General features: G+C 37.2%; 2 protein-coding genes across 2 annotated transcripts in view; both read right to left on the bottom strand.

Annotated features, from left to right (window-relative positions):
* Positions 1-2247, bottom strand: part of LOC581135 (myelin expression factor 2) — a 30474-nt gene extending 28227 nt beyond the window's left edge. The window contains exon 1 of the mRNA XM_030976687.1: positions 2027-2247. Coding sequence (XP_030832547.1) covers positions 2027-2196 — 170 coding nt within the window. The 5' untranslated portion in view covers positions 2197-2247. The remainder of the gene's footprint in view (positions 1-2026) is intronic.
* Positions 2248-4681: 2434 nt separating this feature from the next.
* Positions 4682-24041, bottom strand: LOC581074 (sorting nexin-2). Its single transcript, XM_030976534.1, has 14 exons — positions 23911-24041; positions 19875-19923; positions 17679-17893; positions 16548-16620; positions 15832-15875; positions 14967-15108; positions 14100-14260; positions 12970-13083; positions 11836-11929; positions 10772-10977; positions 9638-9781; positions 8207-8287; positions 7794-7865; positions 4682-6805 (listed from the first exon to the last, which is right to left on the bottom strand). Exons 1-14 carry the CDS (start codon positions 23998-24000, stop codon positions 6755-6757), a joined length of 1536 nt encoding a protein of 511 aa, XP_030832394.1. The 5' UTR covers positions 24001-24041; the 3' UTR covers positions 4682-6754.
* Positions 24042-26785: the final 2744 nt, after the last annotated feature.

The following is a 26785-nucleotide window of genomic DNA, read 5'->3' as shown; positions in this document are numbered from 1 at the left end:
CAGTGGTAGAGTGACTGGTGTTACCCGTCTGAATTACACAAAAGTTCTGCTATAGTATGTGTGTGGCCCCTACGCGCACATGTGCATTATCAATACCATTAGGGTGTCTGAACGATTTTTCAATTTTAAATTTGGGATCGTTTTTCACCATTTTTGTTTGATATTTGAATAAAAAATGTTATCAGAATAATACATTTCAAATTTCAAGTCTCACCGATGTTTCTATCAAAAGTTACAGCCCCTCCAACACGCTGGTATATTCATATCATTTTGGTCAAAATCGACGAAAAAGACGTCCACGCAGAGTGATGTTGTTTTGCTAAATTTAGCCAAACAGCTGTATCGCGCGATATGCAAGCGTATGCATATCGTACGCATGCTGCTAAGCCAATCCGCGACTTGCAGCTTGAGCTACGCTGTCTCCGCGACATGTGCGATTGACTAGTATGGTTGGCGTTCGTCGCACAATAAACCCGGAAGTGAATGCACGTTATAGTCAATGGCAATATCGCGGAGACAACGCACGTTGTCTCCGCGATATTGCCATTGACTATAACGTGTATTCACTTCCGGGTTTATCGAGGGAATTGCCAACCATAATTTCAGTCACTATAATGTGTAGAGTAAAGTACCCGGTAATCGGTCAGCTCCGGTTTTCGGCCAATTGGTTGGATACATGGTAAAATCACTTTAAAATACATCGCATAATAGCATAACACATATCCCACACATACCATACCATGCCAGTGTCACTGAAGAACCACATTTGCAATGAAAAATATATCCTAAAATATCACATTTTAGCGATGTAATCGGCGGTCCCGCTACCCAAATCTGAAAAATCGAGTTTCTTACGCGTGTATGTAAGAAATATGGGTACCATAAAATGAGCTTTATTTCAAGTATTTTTCAGATATAGAGCCCGATTTTGTGCTGGTCGCAAGCTCAAAAGTATCTCATCGCATGTATTAAATCAATGCAGCCGCACACCGCGACGCACACACGATATGTCTGTCTAATTCAGATTTCAACTTCCGATCACCGCTGTGCCTGTATTCGGCCAGGCGAGCACCCGGGAGCTCCGGCTTCGGATACCTGCTCCGCCCGCTTGTGCTATACATCAGCGCAGAAACGCACGGCGCGCGCGAGCGCTTCCTATTGACTTTGTACATGCGGCCGTAAACTGAAACGCTCGGCCGATAACCGGCTCCAAAACAGTGAAAATTGAAATGAATATTGTCATGGCAATTCGTAATTTTTTTTTGGGATTCTTTTTTTGTTTAAATAATAATAATATTTGCTTCATGATTTGAACAAGAAATGATAATAAATAGGAAGTAAAGAGTCCAATAAATAGGATTTTGTCTTAAGTGGCCGAAAACCGGGTACTTTACTCTAATTGAATTTGGGGTTTCGTTCGTGCGCGGAGATGTTACGCGATGTAACCATGGTTTGGACTGAGCGGAGCGCACGCCTCCTAATTAGCTGATCCACCAAATAGCGAGAAGGGTATTTTTAAACTGTTATCAGTTGTGATCCCTGGGGGCTAGCGAAAATATAATCACATAGAATTGTTCCTTAGGACTGGGACTACTTATCGATCGGGGCGTCATATCTCAAAAGTGACAAACCTCAGAGTTAGCCAGGACACAATGTTTAAATTGCTGTTTTGACCAAGATATTTTTAGAATTTCGGGGGCTACGCCCCTTTGGAAATATTGGAATTCACCTGCTCTTTCATATGACACCTCATTCATTGATTATCACCTTCAGGATCACAACTGATAAAGGTTTGAATCTCGATTTGAAAAAAAAAAATTGACTTTTTTTGCATGGTCGCGCAATGCACGTAGGCTGCATAGGGATGCGTGTAATCTCTATGGGAAGAATTTTAGCACACAACATCGGGTGCGCGATCAGACACCCTAATACCATGTTGTCAATACATGTATGGCTAATGCATGTACGTGTAGTGTAGGGCCCTAGCTTGTCTTTGTACTGGAGTAGAAAAATACTCTTTTCTCACCTCGATCTCTCCCTTTCTTGTGCTTGTTGTTCTTGTTTAGCAACTTCGGCAAGTGCGGCAGTTTGTATCGCCACTAGATCTTCAATTGTATCATCCATAAATGCATCTGCAGGGACTCCTTCGATAGGAACATCCATGTTATCTAATTCAGCGTTCAACACAGACGCCATGATTTCCGGAATAAAAGCTGACTGCGCAGATCACATGCGCACAAAACCACCCCTCTATCACTCATGCACTGCACTGGTAGAGGTAGGTGGCGCTACCTTACTCGCAGATCTTGTATCACTGCACTCCCGAGGGCCGAGGCCACACTGTCTCCCTGATCCTAAATATACTCCCGTCCAAAAATTCACCATATAGGCATATTAATTTGTATGCAAATCTTTGTTTCTTCTTTAATTCCCTCTCTTATCTATGAATTTGATCTAGACCTACATTTATATTTCTTACTATAAAGAACTGGAAGCTAAATGAGTACCGGTAAATGCTTTCATATGGGTTATTGTATCAACATAAAGTATATAGGCCTACTGATCCCTAGCTACTCATATAATCGGTGTATATATATATATATATATATATATATATATATATATATATATATATATATATTCTCTCTTTTAGTTGTGGTATGAAAGTATGTGCTTTGTAAATAAAATAAACTAAAATTATCTGAAATATAATGGACTAGCTTGGTAACCAAATTGAAGGTGACGTACGGATACCCAAATTAATATTGTTAATTTCAAAATTTCAACTCCCCTCCCCTGCCCCCTGCACATTCTATATATTTGAACCACAAAACTCCTTATTGTTATAATATATAACATAGTATTTTCAAGGTTCTATAACACTTCACAATACCTAAAAGTAATACACACTCCTGTTAACAATATCCATGCATTAATTCTCCACCCGTCTCTCTCTCTCTTGCTCTCCTCGCCCTTCTCCCAGCTTCTATCTCATTCTATTTTATATAAATTTAGATTTGATTTTCTAGTAAGAATCAGTTATATCATTACCCATCCAAAATGTATTCCATTGTGACGATTTGATGTTTCTGGTTCAGACACTTTTTAAATAGGGCAATGAGTCCTTTGTGCGGTTCAATTGCCTAAAAGCTGAATATTAAGAAAAACAAAAAGGGGCAATTTTTAAAATAGAGCGGACAAATCATTAGAAACTAGGAAGTAATGAGTGTTTGTAATAGGAGTTCATGGATTTGAGTATATAGCTACTATCAAACGTCTGATTTGTCATTTATACTAAAATATTTTACCTTCGTTTTTCTCCTAAGCGACTTCTCCCTTTATAGGGTGCTTCTCATATATAACATATTACAGATAACATACTATTATATGTACTTCAAAAAAGAATCAGAAGTACATTTTGAAAAAAGGAGACATCTTAGCCATAAACACACAAAATGACTAGGATGTATTTTTTTAAAAGTGTATATACCCCAGAGCCGGATCTTTTCCGTTTTAGAGGCCATATCCAATAATAATACAGTATGCTATCCATGTTATGTTTTGAGAAGTACCCTGAAGGAATAGCCGCCTAGGAGAAAAACAAATATAAATGATATCCAATTTCATTCAAACTTCCATGCTTCTCTTGTTTTTAGAATACTTTGCCATTGGATTATAGTCCAAAAAATTCATCCACATGTTTCTCTCATTTTTATATTGTCATTAAAACCAATTTAATTCAAGCATGGGTTTCCCTTTAAATTTGCAGCAGTACTAAAACTTAATATATGTAGGGTATATCTTTGTAAAGCAAACACAAGCAGAATACAAAATAAATATATTTGCAACCAATACTCTTCTTTTTTATATCTCCAATCAACCATTACATGATGTAAATTTAATGGCATAACACATGAAAAAAACATTAACAGAACCATAAGGAACTAACTACACTATCTAATACATGTCATGTACATATAATTTTATCTTATATATGGAGAAAAAAAAGAATATATATATATCACAATAATCATTCAATAGAATATATTCTACATTCCTGTTTATTATGTGCCAATGCACACATTCATCTGAGTTTTTTAAAAACTTTTTATCTGGTCAAAAGTATATTTCATAAACTGGTAAACTACATTGATGACAATAAAGAAGTATGCTTGGACCAGCAGTGGCATAAATACTGGCCAAAACATTCTACAACTAAATGATTACCTCATTCAGCTTCCTTCATATTCTATATTTTCTGAACCAACTCAACTTGAAAAGAAAACTTGCCAAGATTTACACTTAATTTTTGATGATAAGGAATGTATATATCATTTGAAATTTCGAGAAATAATATAAAAATACATAGCAAAGGATATATATATAGTCGGTCAGTCGAATAACAAATAACAATGTAAAATGGAACAACGACTACAACACCTGATCAATCTAAGCAAATTGTTTTTCTATACATTTCGTCCCTATTTTCACGAAGTGACGGTAGTGAGGAAAATCGTAACGCAAAGTGAATGCAATTTTTTTTCACTACCGTCACTTCGTGAAAACAGCGACGATTTGTCTCTGGAATGATGAAAAAAGAAAGAGAGAGAGAAAAAAAAAAAAGAGAAGAAAATCAAGCTGCAAAATTGTATATCATTCTCTCTTTAGTTCCTTTCTTTTCTCTCGATCTTGTTTTCCTCACATTTTCTCCATCCAATATCAGAAAAAAGGGCTTGATGGCTTGATGGAAGGTTGCATTGACACTTCATGTTTAATAGAGGCTTGGTTGTCAGTTCATGTACGACTGATGAAAGACTCCAGCTGACATCCACGACCACAAATTGTGTTTCTCAATCAATAACACGCTCGGAGTCTAGAAAACGTGCTATTGGGAATCTACCAGTAGATATTATACTACACAAGTCAGTTTCCTATACCCTTACATAAGTGGTTAGTTTCTAAAATACTTAGGTCCTCTATTGATGCTTCAACATAATTGTAACATTTTGTTAGAGTAATGCCCATCGCACACTATACGGTCCGACTTCGATGTTGATATTTATATCATTACTCAGAACCACAATCAGGGTGATGATATTGGTGTAGATGCTCGTAGTTAATGCAACTTTGAAAATCGAATCGCAGAAGAATCATATAGTGTGCATTGGGCTTATAATCAGAAACAGAACATGAAATGTTTATGAAATTTTGCAAGTGGTTAAGATCCGTGAAGGTCCATACCACAAAATTAATATTCAAATCACTGAATTTTTGTGATTCATGAAGGTTTCATGCTGTGCAAAAATGCCTGGTTTTTACAATTTGCCAAAGTTTCTGTTTGCACAAGTTTCTGATTTCACGACAGTACATATCTTGGATGGGCAAGAGGGAAAAACATGTACCATCTTCAAAAAAGGTGCAGATTTCTTTGCATCAGATACATACAAGTCACATTTATTTAATGTGCTCCGACGGTACATGTTTGCTCTCAAATATGCAGAATTGCAGATATCAGGTGACAAAGTACAAGAAATGAAATGACAAAATGTTTCTGTGGACAGACATCACCAGCATGACAGAATAAGCCTTAATTAGGAATGATAAATTTGATTGAAGATGTTTCTTTTATATATTATACATATTACTCTTTTTCTACATTCAAACCTGTATCAGGTATATTTACTACACATCACATGGCTCCATTTCTTTATTTGGACAAGAACATTTCACAGAAAAATTTGTCTTTTCATATAAGGCTTTGTATTTGTAATTGCAGGTAAAGTGGAGTATGCTGAAAGTATCTGCAAAATTGAGGTATAAAAATAGCATTACTTAACTAATTACTCAAATGCATCTTTACCTCTTATCAATAAAAAAAAGATTATGAAATAAAAAAAATAAATAAAAAAAGACATTCATAAATCGAGTATAACAATTTTTCAGTAAATCAATTCTTCTCTGAAAATTTCCGAAAAATTTGACAGAGGTGTGTATGTTAAAAAACAAAAACCAATTAGTTTTTCCACTCAATTCTTATAGAAATCCATAAATCCATAAATCATATGAAAGAATTTCTTGTAATTCAATGCAAATGGTAAAAACTTGTCAAGTACACTTCAAAGAATGAGGATTATAAATCTAATTATCTGTGCAGATACCAACATTGAGACTTGACAATGTCTGCTATGTGGAAAGAAGAGTGTAAAGTAATCCTGAGTTCTGAGAAAGCTGAAAAGAAGTATAAGTTCCCACATACCGGTAACCAATCAAAGTTTACACTGCATGTTAAAAACAACAGATCCTGCCTAACAAAAAATGATATGACAACAATAGCAATAGCTTCGGTGAGATATAAGGACACCAAGACTGATTAGACAATCTTACAAATGCATTGCCCCATATGTACATATCCACGTAGGATTTTTGCAATTTGTGTGTGTGTGTGGGGGTGCGTGTGTGATAATCAGCAAGATTTGCCCATCTCGATAATATATCTACTGAAATTCATCTTCAAAATCCTCTGCTGAACCTTATATCATATCAGAATTCTTATCTACAATGGATCATAAATGTTTTAATAACTATTTTTGTAATCTCAATTTATATGTATTTTCTTTACCAGAACTCAAGAATACCTTAGATACATTTATATCATGACTGGTGGTTTAATTTTGCGACAACTGTTCTAGATCAACGTGTGTCGATGCGACTGATTGGTGATATCTAGGTGGAAGGCCTTGACCGGTATGAAGGATCATGCAATGGCTGTGGCTTCTGGAAGGAAAGCTTCCCAATACTGGATGAGCTGTGACAAAAAGGAGGAGGAAACAGAGAAAAAAATGTACAGCTAGAATGTATAAAATCACCTTGAACGATTTTACTTGGCATTCTATGGGTTTATAACTTAGGAGTGTTAAGAAAATTATTGATAACATCAAACCTTGTGGAATGAACCCAAGTCAGATTCTATGCGAGCACGTACAGGGGAGTCGATCATCTACCCCCAAGTTTCTTTAATGGTTATTGAAAGTGTATTCAAACTGGCAAAATTACTTTATAGAAGTAATATTTGAAGCTCATATTTTGAATTTAGTATATCGACATGAAACTTAAATCATACAGAGCAAAATGTTTGTGGAGATTGGTACACTCTAGAAAAGAAGTTGGGTACCCGTCTTATGATCGCATTGTGAAAAAAAGCATTTAAAAGTTCTTGGGAAAGGTTGATCATACAGTATTATTCATGACAATACTTTAGTACTGTGAGGTTTCATAAAATTAGCATTTAATTATGTGGTAATCTTTTCTCTCCCTCTCCCTCTCTTTCTCTTTTTATCTTCTCCTTCAATTTTGTTTGGCTCATCAGATATTTCTGGGAATTGTGCCCCACCCTCTCACTTTCCAAATCCTAGGTTTGGGGAAGGGAGGGGGGGGGGGGGGGTGTTTCAGAAAGATCCTAAGTTGAACTTATCTCTAAGTTGGACTTAAACATTATGGAAAGCCTTTAGCATCTTTGACAATATTTTGTCAAAGTTTTTTTAAAAGGCATAAAATGTTGATTGAAATCATTCATATTTTCTATTATCAAGGAGATTTCATGTTCTTGATGTGGAATTTATGAAAAGTCTAAAATACTTGAATTTTTGCTTTTGAATATATTATATTCTAAGAGTAAAGACTACAGATGGCTCTCCTTAATTATAAGTCAAACTTAGATTTAAGTTCGACTTAGGATCTTTGTGACACACCCCCCCAGCACATAAGGGTTTATACCGACAAAATGTCTGACTAACCTGTTGCTGATGGTTCATCAAAGATTCAAGGTACTTGATCACAACAGTACGGAAATCACGTACTCGATTGGACTAGAGATGAAAAGAAACAAACCAAACATGTTATTTAGCACAAACTTGATTGGACCAAAAGTGGAATTAAGAGAAACATCATGTTGTTTCCATGTAGAATAATAAATGGGTATGAAAATCACACAAAGTCATGGAGCCTGAAATTTGATTCGATACCGGCCTGATTGACACAATAATGAAATAAGAACAAATATAAAATAGGATTATGAATTCTTCCTCGCTTCAGACATTAGCTTCAAAATATGATGACAAAGACAAAATAAGAATAAAATTAGAATCAGTCAAAGATTGGTAAAAAAACTGAATTTCTCGTTACATGAGATCAAAGTTCCTCTACTTACCTCAAATCTACTGATTTCTCTTCGAAGAGTTTTGGAGATGATTTCAAATTCTTCTTGTCCTTTTACTTCCTTAGCTTCCCACTGAAAAGAAAGAGGAAAAAGGTTCTAATTGCTAATTAAATGAAAGCTAATAGAATTAAAGGTACCTGCACTTTGCTGTACGTACTATTTCAGAAAAAATATCCTTTCCATTTCATTTCTCTCAGAGTGCTAATTTTCTTTATTTTTTTCATTAAAAATAAAAATCTGGTCTTTGCTTTATTCCTGGTCTCTTTTTCTTGCCAAGTTCCAGCAACTGGTCTTCTCCTCCTGAATAATTCTTCTCGTCTTGGATAAGTTGACCTGCTAAGTTTCCAACAACTCATCTTATTGTCCTAAATTATCCTCTCATCATGTAGGCACTTTTAAGCTTCCACACATTTCAGTAATTTACAATGAAGTACTTTGAGGAAGTTTTTGTTAACTACATTAAATTATACAATTTGCTCCTAAATCTTTATCAAAAGATTGATTGAATGCAGTCACAAGTTTACGAGTTTTGTTGCACATACAACAGATTAATGTTTTTAGTCTCTTGTTGTATGATATATCTGCTCTTTAATAGTGAAGCTGCATGCACCTACCACACTCAGCCCAATGGCTTTGTACATTAGATGCACACAGCCTCAACGTGAGTGTGCAAAGATCGTATAACGGGCTCATTCACACAATTCATTTTTGTGCGAGTCTAAGGTAATATATCCCACATGTAACTGACATTGAACAAGTTTTTAGTACACCCAATCATTCTTTTAACAGGAAATCCAAACTCAGATGTAAACTACTTGAAAAGAAAGCAGAAAATCAGAGCAGATTGGTGACAGTTTGAATGATATATGATGAAGTGCAGTACAACTTTTATTTTTGTAAAATGACTGAAACAGGAGAGCTGTCCGTGAATACTGCACTATCTAGCGACCAAACTCCCAATTTGCAATCCGCATAGATTTAGTGATAATATTTCAAACACTCATAACTTTCTCAATATTCGTCCAATTTATTTCAAACTTCCATCAATCTGTTTCTATTATTTAGGATTGTGCTTTTAAGCTGACAGTCCTACTAGAGCTTGGGTCGGGCCAAGTATCCAGGAAAAACAACTTATATGCTATCTTTTGTGTACTTTTATCCATTTTTGGTAACCTATGGGGCAGAAAATGACCAAATACCTTTGACTTGCCCTTGTGTTCTAAACCATAACACACTATCAGGGACCCGTTTCACAAAGCCTTTTTCAATGACAAATGACAAAAATGAGTGACAAATCTGCTGATGACCAATCAGAAGCAAGGATTTCATATGCATATAACAAAAACTCATTTGTCACTGATGACAAGTTTTGTGAAACGCCCCCAGACCTGACTACCATCATCCCAGACATCACACACTTACATCTTTAATCTCATCCTGGACCTGCTGGAGTTTCTCTGGCTTGCCGTTGATCTTGAGCTTAGCCTCCGTCTCCCTTTTCTTGGTCAGGGTGGTCTGGGCATTCTGCCAGGTCAGGAAGCACTTCTCTCGCTCACGGAACGCTTCCTACATTGTATGAAAAGGACAACTGTGAACAGGCACCACGCAACCAACAAAAAGTTGCCATTCATGATTTTCTTTTAAAGTTTAGGTCTGATTCTAAAAGAAGAGATTATCACGTTTAAAATGATATCAAACTCATTAAAATTGGATGCTCCTAACGTGATAACAAAATGAGGATAATGTCTGTTCTTAAAGAATGGTATTTTAGAGAAAAGGTTGTCAACAATTTGTTATCTGTTTAATGTATTGTGCAAGGTGATAAGCAGGAGGATTAAACACCTATAGAAATTTCTGTGGAGGGATTATCAAATAACCAAAAACTTGACAAACCAATTACGCACATCCTGATCTATATTTTGATCAAGTATATATGCAAGAGCTTTAAAATCTATCTTAAAGTTATAGGAAATCGAAATAAGACCAGTAGCCAGTTCATAAAGGCATCAAAACTTTTAAAATTATAGGGTTAGAGTTGCTATCAGGTTTCATATACCGGTAAGCTCCAGATTTAGGAGTACATGTAGGTATTATGTTGGTCCAAGGTGGAAGATAGGTATTATGTTGGTCCAAGATGGAAGATAGGGATTACGTTTGTGTGGAATATTAGCTGCAGAGCACTTGTCATGTGCTGTAGAATTAAAGATGGCTATTATGGTAAGACAATTAAACATTCACATCATCACTGGCAACCATCATATCAAAAGCATGAATGAAATGTGTATAAATATGCGTGAACCGCCCTTTCCTTGTATTGAGTAGCCTTTACAACAGTCATGATTGGAGAAAATTTTGGTCGTCAAGAAAAGATCGATGTGACCCAGACGAGTCCTTCGTTTGTCCATGTTTGTCAACTGCTGTACAGCACCACTGAACATGTGTCCCAATACGGATTCTTCATCTCAATGTCAACGAGAGGCAAATAAGTTTTTAACTTTAAATGCCAACTTCCAAGGTATATTTCCAAGGTATAAGATTAACTGAACTGAGACTCACTCTAACGGCAGCTAAGAGTCCAATGTAGTCCTTCAGGAGCTCCGAGAGCACGTAGAAGTCAGTGGCGGCTTGGCTGCTGTGCAGAGCCTCTATCTTCTCCTCTGTTTCAGCCAGCTGGGAAATGGCTCTAGAGAGGGCAGTGTGCTCCTCTGAATTGCCCAACATGGCAGAACTCTTGGCGAAAGTGGAGGTGGTGATGGCCAATTCTGCAATACAGCAAGCAAAGCTTACATGAAATAGCTGGAGTCTCTTTCAGAAAATATCTAAGTACAGTGTATTATACTTTACTATTGCCAAATTCAGAAAAAAACAACTGAAAGGCATTTTTACAAAGCCAATCAAAGTTTATATGCAATCAACATGTTGCATTAAATGTGCAGGTATATTATTTGCATTTTGTCCATCAGAGGGCTGTCTTAAACTTAGGGTAAAGTACTTAGCATTATTAAAGATTCAGCTGAATACTAAAGTTAGTCAAATATATCAGCCAAACCAAGAAGTGAGTAAAATAATCATATTTCTGGCCTGATTTTGAATTTAGTAATGGTGTCACACTCACAGGCGATAATCTCCCGCCCTGTGTAATTTCCAGCTGCACATCGAGTTGCGCATATTCAGATGTAGTCTCATTTACCAGATTCACTTTGGACTTTATTTCTTATCATTTTGTTGTATTTCAGAAAAAAACGAAGACAAGAGGATACAGTGAAAGACAAAATGATTAACATTTTGAGGTTTACAGATGTTCATGCAACTCCAAAATTGTGTCCATTGTATCCATGTTTGTATCCAGAGAATTGACACGGCCGGAGATTCTCGCATGTGACACCAGCACCGTAACTTGGGAGGCGCGATAGCTCAGTCGGTAGAGCAATGGTCTCGTAATCCGGTGACCCGGGTTCGAAACCCAAGGCAATGCGCTAGTGCCCTTTGGTAAGGCATTAATCCTCATTACCAGGTCCTTCGGAGAGGACCTAAAGCCGTCGGTCTTCTGGTTGCTTACTAACAAGCATTTATTGCTTTCTTAGCTGTCAGGTAGATAACGACCACTATCAAAAACTCACCTTTCCTGGTTGTGACCATGCTCTCTACACTAGCATGAAGTTTCTTGAGCTGTGCATCCAGACTGTCTATCATATGCTGCTTCTCCTCAAACCACTGTACATTAAAACACAATGACGGCACAGCATATCAGAGATAATAATACATGTGTGAAGAAATGATTAGGGGGTGGAGAGTTAGAAATGACCTTTAAAACATGCAACCTGGAACATTGGAGATGGTGTTAACTAATAAAGACAAACTTGAGGTCTGGTAAAAAAAAGAAAATAAATTCTCACAGAATCAAACAAAACATACACTGAATGTTCCAGATTACAAATAAATGTCATTTGCCAAACAATTTTGGAAGAAAATGTATACTGGCTGAGTAATGAGCATAGAAAGATAGGGAAATTAAGGTAAGCTAGCCCGACACCATTTGAGTAGTCCCATATACATCTTTCTGTGTACAGTGCTTGTTACTTTACCAAGACTGGGCCAAATTTATTATGATTTTGATGACTTCAGAACCGTGCAGTGCACACCAATACTTACATGCTACATGATCAACTTTTTCTGATCCATTCCACACCTTTTCTTTCACAATACAATCGCATTACCAGAACTCACCTTTATCTTTAAATAGGGCTGGAAGTAAATCGTAGCATGCATACTTATAATGTTCACACTCATTCCTTAAATATAGAAATTTAATAATTATTACTTTCATGAAATCTCACCTGTATTGATTATACAAAAGTTTGAGGTACACTTGTGATCTCAATACAAAAATCTATACCTCCAAAAATTCTCAGCCGTTCAGCTACAATCGTCAACGATATGCTCTCACTATCTTAATTCAAACTTCTCTCTCAAAACTTAAGAATGTCAATGACCCACGTATTGACCTTTACATCAGAAAAATCATATTCTGTATTATTTAACAGCAGAACATATCTTAATAGCAGAAGTTTTTGGTGGTAAAGATTTTGTATTTAGGTCACAAGTTTAACTCTCAAAAATTTATTAACAATACCAAGAATCTTTAACGAGTGGATTTAATAAATCAATAAATAAAAGGAATTAATAAATCATATAAATTATAACCGTGCAAAGAAATGCACACACAAACATGAACAATTTCTGAAGCAACTTACTTGGTCTGCTTCGTTCATTCTAGAGACCACCTTGGAGGCACTGTCCACCACCTTGGTGAAAGCTCTCAGGACACCAGCGCCACTCAGGGCCGACGTGTTGGTTGCTTTCGGGAGCTGAGAAAAAGAAAATCAATCAAAGGAAAAATTGCCTTTAATATATTGCTTTGAGACTTGCTTTTAACCCTGTCAAAATCATTCAAATACAGAATATCTAGCAAGTTTGTGGCCAAAACATGACCAACCGTAATTAAGTTTCTTGTACAGTTTATTACTGATAACTACGTGTATATGTGCCCCTGGAAACACGAAACCACCAAAAAGTCACAAGATATGATTTTTTTTTTTTAGACATGTGTGTAAAAACGTAAATGTTAAGCTTGAAAATGATTCATAAGTCATCACAATTGGATGTTCATATGGAACCCCCCCCCCCCCAAAAAAAAAAAAAAATTCTGTAATTTTGTTGTTCTTAAAAAAAAGTTGTTGTGGTTCACATGGTTCCCGTTTTGAGTACCGCTGCAGCACAACTGGCCTTTGGTAAGACATTAATCTACACTTGTCACTCTCCAGCCAGGCGTTAAATGGGTAACAATAATATAATAATAATATTCCGCTTTTATATAGCGAGGAAGAGAGGAAGGAATTCCTTGATTGCTGTGAGCATCGGTAGTCTAGCAAAGCACCTTGAGCACCTTGCATGGTGGATGTGTGTGCAATATTTAAAAAAAAAATCCATTATGTCAGGATTGTCGTCGCCGAGTGGTTTAAGGCGCTTGACTGGAGATGCGAACGTCGAGGGTTTGAATCCCGACACGGCACTAATATCCTTTTAGCAAGATATTAACCTACACTTGCTACTCTCCACCCAGGTGTTAAATGGGTACCTGGTAGGATGCGAATGTTCATGTGGTTGGATGAGCAAGTGTGCGCTTGTAAAATGGCGACTGGCTGGAATGCTCCCCAGGGAGTGGAATATGTGCATTGTGTGCTGGTAAGCCTGAATCCGATGGCCGGGGTAATAATACATCTGTAAAGCGCTTAGGCAAATCGTTGTTTCAATGTATTTGGCGCTATATAAAAGCGGAACATTATCATTATTATTATTATTATCATTATTATTGAATACTCACGTCTTCCTTCTCCAAGAATTCTCTGAAGTCGTTGTCTGTGTAGAGGATGGAATGAGCGGCTGTTCGGTTGAGGAATCGCTCCAGGGCTGCTCTTCGCTTACCGATGAACTCCATGGACGTGGTTTGTTCACTGGACTTGGCCATCTTTACTTTGGTCATCCCTTGAAGCAGAGAAAGACACAACAGAGTTCTCATTCATGAAAACTTATTGGTAATGTTATGTTTGGTCATATCCTGTCATCCCAAATTTCTGGCGACCCAATGGACAAACTTTCTCCAGGTTATTTTGTCTTGTGCAAGAAAGTTGTGCAACTTTATACAGGATTGAAAATATATCGGGGACATAAATTGATACAAACAGGAAATCATAACTTTTGATTTGGATGTGACAAATTTGTTATAGAAATTTGGCACTAGTTAACAGGTGCCAATATGGTTTAACGATAAGAGGGCCCTGATACAATAAAAGGTTACGTTAGCGATCGATATTCCAATAACGATCGTGAACATGACCACACATGACCATGCATACTTGAAAAGAAAAACACTGAGAGAAAGTTCGAGTCTGAACAAAAAAAACCATGAATCTATCACTAAATGATCTTTAAAAAAGTAAACAAATATATTGTATTGGATAATGAACTATGACATGATATTTCACTTAACTAGTGTAAAGAGTTTAATACCAGTCATCTTTTTTGACCTGCACAAGTCAAGATTGACGAATGTACATGTACAATGTCAATTGAAACTCTATATTGTTGACCCACATGTAGACATTTATGGAGATATCAGAAACCTACCATTTTCCAGCAATCAGGCTCTGGTTTAAACAGAAAATTATTATGACTCAAGTATTGTTCTCACCTACAACACTCTTCTCTGGAGCTGGCGGAACAATGCGCCCCTTGGTTGTGTGCTTCTCGACCAGCTTCTGATGCAAACCCAAGAAATCACTGAATCGTCTCATCACCCCCATTTCTTTTTTCTTGAAGGATGGGTCATTGGTCTGTGATGTGAGAGACAGAGAGAGAGAGAGAGAGAGAGAGAGAGAGAGAGAAAGAGAGAGAGAGAGAGAGAGAGAGAAAGAGAGAGAGGGGAGGGGGAGGGAGGGAAGAGATAGAGAGACAAAATAGAGAATGAGAGAAAGAGGGGAAGGGGGAGGGAGAGGGACAAATAAGAGGGAATAAGAAAGACAGAAAGAATAGAGGATGAAAGAGTGACAGAAAGAGAGAGGAAGCAATGATAAAACAAGGTGATAAATGTATTTATTCTCTCTCAGTTGGGAGTATCTATACCTGACAGTGTGGTTATGATACTGGGCAAAGCCCAATATGCTGATCAATGATTCATTAGATCCGATCATTATACCTGAATAATGAACGAATGAATGCATCAAAAACCATATTTTTTCCTTGCTGTTCAGGCATAACAACACCTAACCTTGGTCAAAAGTAGTAGCAGTCAGTTTCTGTTTCATCTTTTGAATAGCACATAATTGGTATCTATCTTTGATTTGAGTACTCAGATGGGAAAATTAAAAAAAAACTGTCTGAGATGGGATACCTGTCTTATTTTCTCTTTAAATAAGAAAAGAAAAGATAAAGAATGGTGTACACGTTGTGCGTAATGTATGAGCATGGTGTAGGCTCGTATGGCTTACACAATATGTAAACATAAAACAAAGATTGCCTACCAGTATTTTTTTTGTAGTAAGATAATTATGACTTACCTTTGTTGTCACCTTGTAGGCCATGTATGAGCTCATGCCATCACCTGCATCAAATCAAAACACAAAATATATCTTTATGGAAGGATGTACAACAGATAAACTTCATCTTTTTTTCTTTATCATCACTGGAAAAGATGTGGGAAATTGTTGGCAGGGTGTTCCATGGGAGTATTAACAGTTCAGCGACACTTTTGATTTTTCGAACTACAGGTTTTCACAGCGACAAGTTATAGAATAGTAACACAGAATATATTAACGTTCTTCAAACCAAAAATCAGAGGAAACATTAGTCATACACCCTTTTTTTTTCTTCAAACATGTATGGTCACAATTGGTAATGTTTTTGGATGGGTATTGCAAATTCACTATTGCGATTGTGATTGCCAATATGGCCGTACATGTTTGAGAAGGTAAACACTCAGAGAAATTCACAATTTTCAAGGCAAAATGATCTTTAAGGAAACAAACCAACAGGTATCCAACAACGGATAGTCTTCAATTAAATAATACAAATATATTTAACTGGAGCATGAACTACGGTATGAAATTATCCCTCTTGGGAACAGTAGAATTTAAGGTCCAAACAAGTTGGTGCAGTATCTACACCGTTGTTCATCATACATTAACATTTAAAGGGGTATTGGAACCTGACCAGTTTTCATCAATCAGGCTACAGTTAAAAAAGAAAAACATTACAACTAAAGCCTAATCCTTACCCATCTTCTGTGGCTCAGTAATGGTGATTTCAATGTCAAACTTGTCCCCGCTTTCCTCCTCTTCCATTTCCATCTGTAAAGTAAAGTGGTGAATGTTATATTTTTGTCAACATCACCCAACTCTAAATGCAAATTATAGGCAGGTACACATACATGTATGCCAGCAAATAAAGGTCAATGAATGAATTAAGTGGGCTTTCATGAAATTTACCGAGTAAAAAAAACTGGGTATTGTTGATTATGAGGTAGAGGTGTCGTGGTCTAGCGGATAAGCTACCAGACTATGGACCACATGGTTCATGGTTTGAGTCCCTCACTAATGTCCTTTGGCAAGACATTAATCTATAGTTGCCACTCTCCGCCCAGGCGAAGTAAATGGATATCTGGTAGGAAGAAATTCCTTGAATGCTTTTGGCATCACTCTGGCACTTGGAAAATTGTACAGATACAGATTCCAAATGCATTTTTGTATAAAAAAATTCTCTTGTAGCACTTCTGACCCTGATAATGCCTTTTGAAACTCGGGTTGAAAAACGCTGCTATATCCCCAACCCAAGAGGCTTATTCTGATACGACGTAGAAAACCTGCGGCAATTTTTGTATGACAACGTAAAGTGTCAGATGTTGCACATTTCTATATTTCATAACAGAGTGCAGCACTAGGCACATGTCCTTGTTGCACACAGTTGCCATTAATGTTACACTAAAAGACCCTCACCGGCTTTTTTGCAGCGGTTTACCATGTACCATATCCAAATAAACCTTAACCCTATACTTCTGATGAAATAAACCTGAAGCAAGAGACCAGTTTGTAGTTAGCACATGGTTCAGAAGACCCCACATATCCACAGATCTTTTAAACATAGATAAATCCCACTTTGTGCCTTTGGAATTATAATCACAGCTAAAGTAATGGAGGTGATTCTTTGTTTGCCCTCTTGAAAGGATCACTTCCACCTGTGTTCAATGAAATGTATCACAGTTGCATGCATGAATAATGATTACACAACTTTCGTGAGCATGTATCCGATATTAGTCTCAGTGGATTTTACAATTTTGTACAAGTGACCTTTATCTGTGCATGCATAGATTGTGTCTACGAACTGGTCTATTGTAGGATTGCCAAATTACCTCATCCATTTCACTCTTCTTCTCACTCTTCTTCTTAATCTCCTCTGGCTCTCCAGCTCCTCCTACTGCGGCTCCCTCTGGCTCCTTCACAGTAGGAGCAGGGTCTGGCTTCTCCGTCTCCAGGGTCAGTGGAGATGTCGGCTCAGCGTCCAACTTGGCAGGCTCGCTGGACTCCGCTACAGGCGAGTCATCCAGGGAAACCTCGGTGCCGCCACCTAGAGTTGCACAAGATGAACACAAAGTGCACTGTCAATTTAATATATACCTGGTTGTACGATTTATGTACAAGTCATGTATACCCCTGCTACAATTACTCTGCGGTGTTGTCCTACACTAACCGAGTTCCAAACTTCAATCTGAATCAGACACTATACACGCACCTGACTACACCTACGTGTAACCTACATGTAAAACCTATTAGCAACCCTTATAATATACCCTACACATACAGTGTAACTTTATACTGATGAGGAAATAAGCCAAGAGCATTATTCATTGGAGAAAATATATGTACACCTAGTTGACAAGTTAAGTACCTGCCATTAAGGCAGTGGAATATAAAGAGATAGTCATGTTACATGAATTGATGATAGTCATACGATATTTGCAGAATCACTTTGGACACTTTTACAATCGTAAAGTAATACATGGAAAAATAAGCAGGGCTTGACATTAACAGGTGCCTGGGACACACGTGCAGCCAAAATCTTAGTCCAGGGGAGTGTTTCACAAAGACTAAGATCAACTTTAAGTTGGACTTGACTATGGCAGGCCGTTCATGCCACTGTTTGCTCACACCATTCACCGGCATTGGTCTCTCAAGGGACGTACAAATCATGGTCACATTTTTTGATATTTCATTATTGAAGGAAAAAATATTATCTAAAAATCAAAACTGAGAGACCAACAGTGAGAGCAACCAGAGGCATGAATGGCCTGCCATAGTGAAGTCCAACTTAAAGTTGATCTTTCTTTGTGAAACATCCAAGGATCCCAAAATCTTCTTTTTTTTTCATGTACAGTAGGGCTCATGCATACAGACTGTAAAAAAAAAAAATCTTTCCAGAAAAAAGTAGTGCAGAGTTGTAAAGAGTAATCAACATTTGTTATGATCAGTTCCATTTTCAAATAACTATTGAGGAAACAAATGGAAGGCTGAAGAGACACACTAGATTTTGCTCTTGTAAAGGTCATTCATAAAACCCCTCCACATACATGTAATTACTGGTATTCAGAACATATTTCAATTCCATCATTTCCTTTTTAGAAAGAGGATTTGTGAGGTATAAATTGATTACATTTACATGTATATCTTCATACATGTAGTGGCAAAAATTGAAATAAGTATCCAAATAATGTTACATTGCTCTAGTAATATGTAAAACAATAAACATGGGTGCGATTTTGCCAAAAAGTCGATCCAAAAGTAAAAGATTAGAACCTCAAGGCATTGCCAATTTGATAATCGTAAAGGTCATTTCCTCTTTTCTGATATTAAATGCAAGATGTTCATGGAACAAAAAAATGGACACAATGTGTACAGAAGTTTTCCCCCTTTCTATTTCTTGACAGAATTATGGAAGGTAGGAATCAAGTACATGCAATCTCTTAGGGGGGGGGGGGGGAAGGGGGTTGTTCGTGGAGTGCAAAGTCGCAGGGAGATAATCATACAGGAGTGGATGCAGAGGGGGGGGGGGGGGGGGGGCACATTCCCCCCTTTACCTTTCCCCAAAAAATATTCACATACATGTAAATGTTCAGTTTACTCATTCAGAATAACCTAGAAATGAACCTTAAGACTCTTAGAGCAATTTAAGGCTTAATTTTTTCGGGACCCTTAAGTGGGCCCCGCACACCCCCTTAAGGCTTTGTGCTCACAATTTTTTACATTTTACCCCCTCCCCCCTCCCCCTCTTTTGGAAAATCCTGGATCTGCCTGTTATGCGTCCCCGAAATAGGAGTACTTATTGCGGCATGGACATCGGCATACTAAGAAACTAATAAAGTTAGCATTTTTGCAGGTTTACAGAATCTCTTATTAACAACAAGGTGCTAAAACAGTTTATTTAATGTTGCTACATGTACATGTAGCAAGTGAATTGATGTGAGAAATTTGAAAAGTCATCCCTCAACACCCTTGGACCATCTGTCATCAGACTAAAAACAGATAAACTTAAATTATCATAAATAACTCACCTCCAAAGAGATCATCATCATCTTCTAATGCGACATCTTCAGTTTTCTCCTGATGTTGCAAATTTGCAAATAAGACGAAGTGGAAAGGAAAATGAAAAACAATGTTTTTATTATATATCAAAACTATATTGTGGCATTGTGACATGTTTAAAATGTCCTGACAAGAATGAAATTCAAAAAAGAAAAGAAATAGCAATGCATCCGGGCGATGCAATGGTACTACATGGCGCCAGTTCAGAAGTAGCACACACCGTTGGCTAGCACAATGGAAAAATTGCCTCGACATCACTAACGTCCATTGACAAGACATTTATCAACATTTGCCACATTCGACCCGGGTGAGGTAAATGGGTACCTGGCAGGAATTAGGTCTGTGAAAATGCTAGAGCGCTGAAAGAGCTGCCTTGCTAAAGCCAGGATAACAATTGCAGTGCCAGGAGTGTCAGGCCTGACAGACATATGCCCTACCAGTATACAAGAATCTACTATTATCAATTATTTTTCTATTTATTATTATCATATAAAATAGTGCCATCGGCATGGCCAATGGATGGCCGGCCAGATCTTCGTGGCTGTGACTAGCGAGAACAGAAGATCAAAGAAGCACCCCATTAGAAGTGCTGATGATCTGAGAAAGCTGGAAAAGAAATGAACAATGAAAACAGACACTGAAATCTAAAAATTAACAGGTTTTTAAGGTACATGTATACAATGTATATGTAGATATATATTTGTTTGTTTGTAGTATTGTGTAGTTATGTCTTGCCAAAGTCTAGTTGCAAAATGTCTTGAACATACTGATTTAGATAGTACTTTACATGAATATTTATCACCAGCAGATCAGGATGGTGTCAGTCAGTCAGCCATCAATATCTTTTCTTACACCCAAGGAATTTAGCACATTTATTTTTGATTAAAAAAACACAAAAATGTTCAATCCTAAACTATCCTTGCTTCATGTAAACATCAGAATTTTAAATCGTAACTACAATGTACAATGCAATGTCCTTATTTTTTTAACTCTTTGAATATGCAAATGTCAGTGATTGGTATCACGGAAACATGGCTTACAGAAACATCACCTCAATCTTAAGATAATTATGAGTTTGCAATAGAAGAGGAGGTGGCACTGGACTTTGCTTTAAGTTTAAGTGACGTCATGACTTTAAATGTAAATACTTCTTATATAGAAAATACTTTTATCAAAATAAATAGTCACAGATTTTTAATTGGTATTATTTACAGGCCACCAGACTAAGCAGTTGAACAGTTTTACGATTCTCTCTCAAATATTTTTGATATTGTATATAAAGAAAACACAATCTTGTATTTTAATATTTATCTTCTTAAGGTGGGTAAAGTGCAATCTGTAAATGATTTTCTAGAGCTTTTAATGTTGTATTCCATGTTCCCTCTTGTGAAATATCCGACTGTGTACTCTAAACGAACACTCCATATCCCTGATTGAGAACATTATTACAAATGATTCTTGCCAAACTTACGGCTCTAGTCTAGACATCTAGTATCTACAGCTGATGTAGGGTAGAGTGCCCGGTATTCGGTCACTTAAGGGGAAATCACTAATATTTTGAATTCTAACCTCTTTTATTTGGCAATCTACCCATCAAAAGAAAAGAAAATTATTCCTCTAACATGATTTTATAGTCACTCAAAGATAAAGACCAGTTATGGTCATGCGATTGTATTGTGAAAGAAACGTTGTTGGAATCGATCAGAAAAGGTTGATCATCTAGCATATTGGTGTTTACTGCAAGGTTCTGGAATCATCAAAATGATAAGAAATTTGGCCCAGTCTTCGTAAAGTTACAAGCACTGTACACAGAAAGATGTATATGGGACTACGCACACGTGCACGACACGTGCGTTTATCTCTCACACACCAATAGATAAACTAATTTACTAAATATATCAATTAGTAGGCGGTTTCCCGGCAAAATTTTTATCATCATGTATTAGTCAAAACATATTCTTTCACATGATTGATAATAAGAGCTTTCATTTCATTTTTTTGAAATTGGGAGGTTTCCAATACTGGTATTTACCTTTAAAATAAAGAATGATGATAAGAAAAATATTTCTGAAAGAAGACGGAGCATTTTTCTGCCCAGAATTCCGTCGCGCCGATTAGAATTCGGTCACGCGATTTGTGCGTGGTATCTCCGTTGCCAAGGAGCGAAGCGTATTTGCGCACTATTTTCACACAATTGCGCGATAAAGCACTGATTGTCAATGCGTTGACCGAATACTGGACGAGCGCTACCGCATGGCAAGGGTATCGTATAAATACCTCTTGCACATCGGCAAGTGCGTCATTTGCAAATTTGCTGGGATGGAGTGAACACGGAAGAGCTCCTCTTCACACACATACTAAATTCATTGCGACAGCACACGTAGTTGTTTCCCAATAGCCTTCTACATATGGCTATGTATAGGGTGTCTGAACGATTTTTCAATTTTCAATTTGGGATCGTTTTTCACCATTTTTGTTTGATATTTGAATAAAAGATGTTATCAGAATAATACATTTCAAATTTCAAGTCTCACCGATGTTTCTATCAAAAGTTACAGCCCCTCCAAAACGCTGGTATATTCATATCATTTTGGTCAAAATCGACGAAAAAGACGTCTACGCAGAGTGATGTTGTTTTGCTAAATTTAGCCAAACAGCTGTATCGCGCGATATGCAAGCGTATGCATATCGTACGCATGCTGCTAAGCCAATCCGCGACTTGCAGCTTGAGCTACGCTGTCTCCGCGACATGTGCCATTGACTAGTATGGTTGGCGTTCGTCGCACAATAAACCCGGAAGTGAATGCACGTTATAGTCAATGGCAATATCGCGGAGATGTCTCCGCGATATTGCCATTGACTATAACGTGTATTCACTTCCGGGTTCTATGCCGCGAATGGCCACCCATACTTGAATTTGGGGTTTCGTTCGTGCGCGGAGATGTTACGCGATGTAACCATGGTTTGGACTGAGCGGAGCGCACGCCCCCTAATTAGCTGATCCACCAAATAGCGAGAAGGGTATTTTTAAACTGTTATCAGTTGTGATCCCTGGGGGCTAGCGAAAATATAAGCACATAGAATTGTTCCTTAGGACTGGGACTACTTATCGATCGGGGCGTCATATCTCAAAAGTGACAAACCTCAGAGTTAGCCAGGACACAATGTTTCAATTGCTGTTTTGACCAAGATATTTTTAGAATTTCGGGGGCTACGCCCCTTTAGAAATATTGGAATTTACCTGCTCTTTCATATGACACCTCATTTATTGATTATCACCTTCAGGATCACAACAGATAAAGGTTTGAATCTCGAATTGAAAAAAAAAAATTGACTTTTTTTGCATGGTCGCGCAATGCACGTAGACTGCATAGGGATGCGTGTAATCTCTATGGGAAGAATTTTAGCACACAACATCGGGTGCGCGATCAGACACCCTACTATGTACTTAGCGCATGTGCTAACAGAATACGGAAATGCAGAAAGTTGTGCCACACTGACCAATTTCGAGCTATAGATCTATCTGATTTAATTTTGAGAGTTAAGAAAAGTTGTTCAGCTGCCTGATTTGTGCAAGTTTCGCGGCTCATTAATTTTTTTAAAAATTGTTACAGCTGTTGAAACGGCTGTCTGACCGAATTCCGGGAATGGACCGAATACTGGGCGCGCTACTCTGTGCGAAATGGGAATAGACCTAGACTAGACCTAGACCTAGTTTTACCGTCTGTGCAACCTTGCTTCCTCGTAGCTAAAATAAAATTAGAGTAAGACTCTGTTGTGTGATCAGTGAACAGCAAAACAATCACATTCACAACACACCTCACACTGCACTGTCACTGCACTGGCGCTGGCACTGCACTGGTAGTCTATTGAAATTGAAACTTGAAAGTTACACATTTTTATTTCGAACACGGTTAATTTATAGATCTATAAATCCCTCATAACGATTCGCTCTCACTCTCTCAAGTAAAATAAAAAATCATGGCCTACAATTAACTATCCTACCTTCAGTGTTTCCTCTACTAGATCTGCTTTATCTCCACTCTTCTCGTCGTCTTCAAAAAGGGGAGGAGGTTCCCTACCGTTGTCCGCCATGTTGCTCACGAGAGAAATAGGGCGTTTTCTCTAACAAGTCGTTTACTTATATTACTAACTTTGCAGAACATAATTAAATTATAAATGTGTACAATTACGTGCATTAGATGAATGATGCTTCAATCAATTGAGTAAAAAAAAGCTATTGTTTTATTTTATTTTTTTGAACTGTTGGCGTGTTTTCTTTTGTTTATTTCTTTCTTTTCTACTCGAACTGTAATTATCTGAACCAGTGACCGGTACTAAGTCTAACTACGGAAACGAGCAATAAAGGTGTTGCTCGAATGGTAGCATATATTGGCACGAGCTTTAGTGGAGTCATGAATATTCATTAGTCCCTACGTCACTGACGTGCGGCGTGCGTAGTGTGTCATATACACATGTACTAGTACGACTACGTTTGTAAGTATTAGTACATGTACGTTGCTCCGAATGAAGAGAATCGCTATAAAGGACGAATTACTCCGTGAAGCCAAGTACGAACAGAGAATTGAAAGCAACTACACTCCCTAATCTAGCTAGTTTTGTAATAACAAATAGGTATTTTTTTTCATAATAGTTTACTCTTTCGTGGCTTCATACTAAGGAACTTTCAAAAAGATGATTTGTAGAAAAAAGAAAACTGAAGAAAAGAAAACATGTGCACCCAGCAGTTCAATGCAGTTCCTACCTACCTAGGCCTACCTAAACCCACCTACAAAATATTACTTGCATGTTGCTTAAATAGTTGACAGCCACAATATTTAGTAAAATAATAGGCGTTTCATGTATTTTAATACTGGTAAGTTGCTCGATATGATTTGATTCGATATATATCTCATTAATGAAACCATCTAAAGGCTGTAAGTCTCAAACATATTTTCACCATTAAACCGAGTGCCAGCAGCATTAAACCATGCCCCCAAATTTAGTGATCTTCTTTTGGATATCGAAATACCGAGGTTTCACTGGTTTATTTAGCAAAATGAAAATTGTAATACTATAATGTCGGAGTACATCACTCAGTATATGATTTGATCAGATATCTATCTCATTAATGAAACCATCTAAAGGCTATTATAGTCTCAAGCAAACCTGCACCATTAAACCGAGTGCCAACACCATTAAACCATGTGCCAAATTTAGTAATCTTCTTTTGTGTGTCGAAAGACCGAGGTTTCACTGGTTTATTTAGCAACATGAAAATTGTAATACTATAATGTTCGATTACATCACTTTGTATATGATTTGATCCGAAATATATCTCATTAATGAAACCACGCAAAGGCATTCTAGTCTCAAACAAACCATCACCATTAAACCGAGTGCCAACACCATTAAACCATGCGCCAAATTTAGTAATCTTTTTTTGTATATCGAAAGACCGAGGTTTCCCGGGTTTATTTAGGAAAATGGAAATTTAATACTGGTAAGATGCTCAATTACATCACAAGGTATATAATTTGATCAGAGATAATCTAATTAATAAAACCATGCAAAGGGATTCCAGTCTCAAACAAACCTTCACCATTAAACCGAGTGCCAACACCAATCAACCTGTGCCAAATTTAGTAAACTTCTTTTGTGTATCGAAAGACCGAGGTCCCCGGGTTTATTTAGGAAAATGGAAATTTGATACTATAATGTTCGATTACATAACTCAGTATATGATTTGATCAGATATATATCTCATTAATGAAACCATCTAAAGGCTATTATAGTCTCAAACAAACCTGCACCATTAAACCGAGTGCCAACACCATTAAACCATGCGCCAAATTGTGTAATCTTCTTTTGTGTATCGAAAGACCGAGGTTTCCCGGGTTTATTTAGGGAATTGGAAATTTGATACTGGTAAGATGCTCGATAACATCACTAAGTCTGATTTGATTAGATATATATCTCATTAATGAATCCATCTAAAGGCTATATTAGTCTCAAACAAACCAACACCATTAAACCGAGTGCCAACTCCATTAAACCATGCGCCAAATTTAGTAATCTTCTTTTGTGTATCGAAAGACCGAGGTTTCCCGGGTTTATTTAGGAAAATGGGAATTTGATACTATAATGTTCAATAAAAGCGGTCAGCATGGGTGTCGATCCCGGGGGGATGGGGGGGGATATATCCCCCCCCCCCCCAATATTTCAGGTGGGGGGGTGGCCTGTACAATCATCCCCCCCCCCAATAATTCACTATCAAAAAAAAAAAAAAAAAATTAAGAGAAAAATTAAGGATGAGAGCCCGATGAGAGTAGTTAATGGTTATTACTCGCAAGATGACCATCAATATGCACATTTTGCTATCTCATTTTCATAATACATACATATATACGAAGTAAATGAGACAACCGTATATGAGACAAGAATAAATTGAATTCTCGCTCATACGGCTTCATCAGGAATTGATGAATTTATTCAATTTGTTCAATCAACAGCATCATAGAAATGCAGTGCGCCAAATGCAAAGACGCAGCGTCAAAAAGCAACGAGCTAAATGTTAAGCGCGAAACGCAAAAATAGCAATCTGCAATGCACATCAGACAATCTTCCTGGACAGTGTAAACATAGATGAACTCTGTGACGATTTCGTGATGAGATCGGAGACAAGGAGAAAGATTTTCGGACATTATTATGAATTATAAAATAGTTCTTTAGTTGTTATGTTGTTTCCGTTCACCCTTTTTAAAATTCACGTCATTGTATCTTTATTTTTGTTTTTTTCACTCATTTTATTTCCTGATATTTCCTAAAAGATTTTTCATTTTTGGAGAAAGATTATTATGTGACAACTTATTTGTAACAC

Source organism: Strongylocentrotus purpuratus, unplaced genomic scaffold (genome assembly GCF_000002235.5).
Source record: "Strongylocentrotus purpuratus isolate Spur 01 unplaced genomic scaffold, Spur_5.0 spur5_scaffold_9, whole genome shotgun sequence".
NCBI lineage: Eukaryota > Metazoa > Echinodermata > Echinoidea > Camarodonta > Strongylocentrotidae > Strongylocentrotus > Strongylocentrotus purpuratus.
The sequence above is the reverse complement of the archived record's forward strand: the minus strand, read 5'-3'. Positions and strand labels throughout refer to the sequence as shown.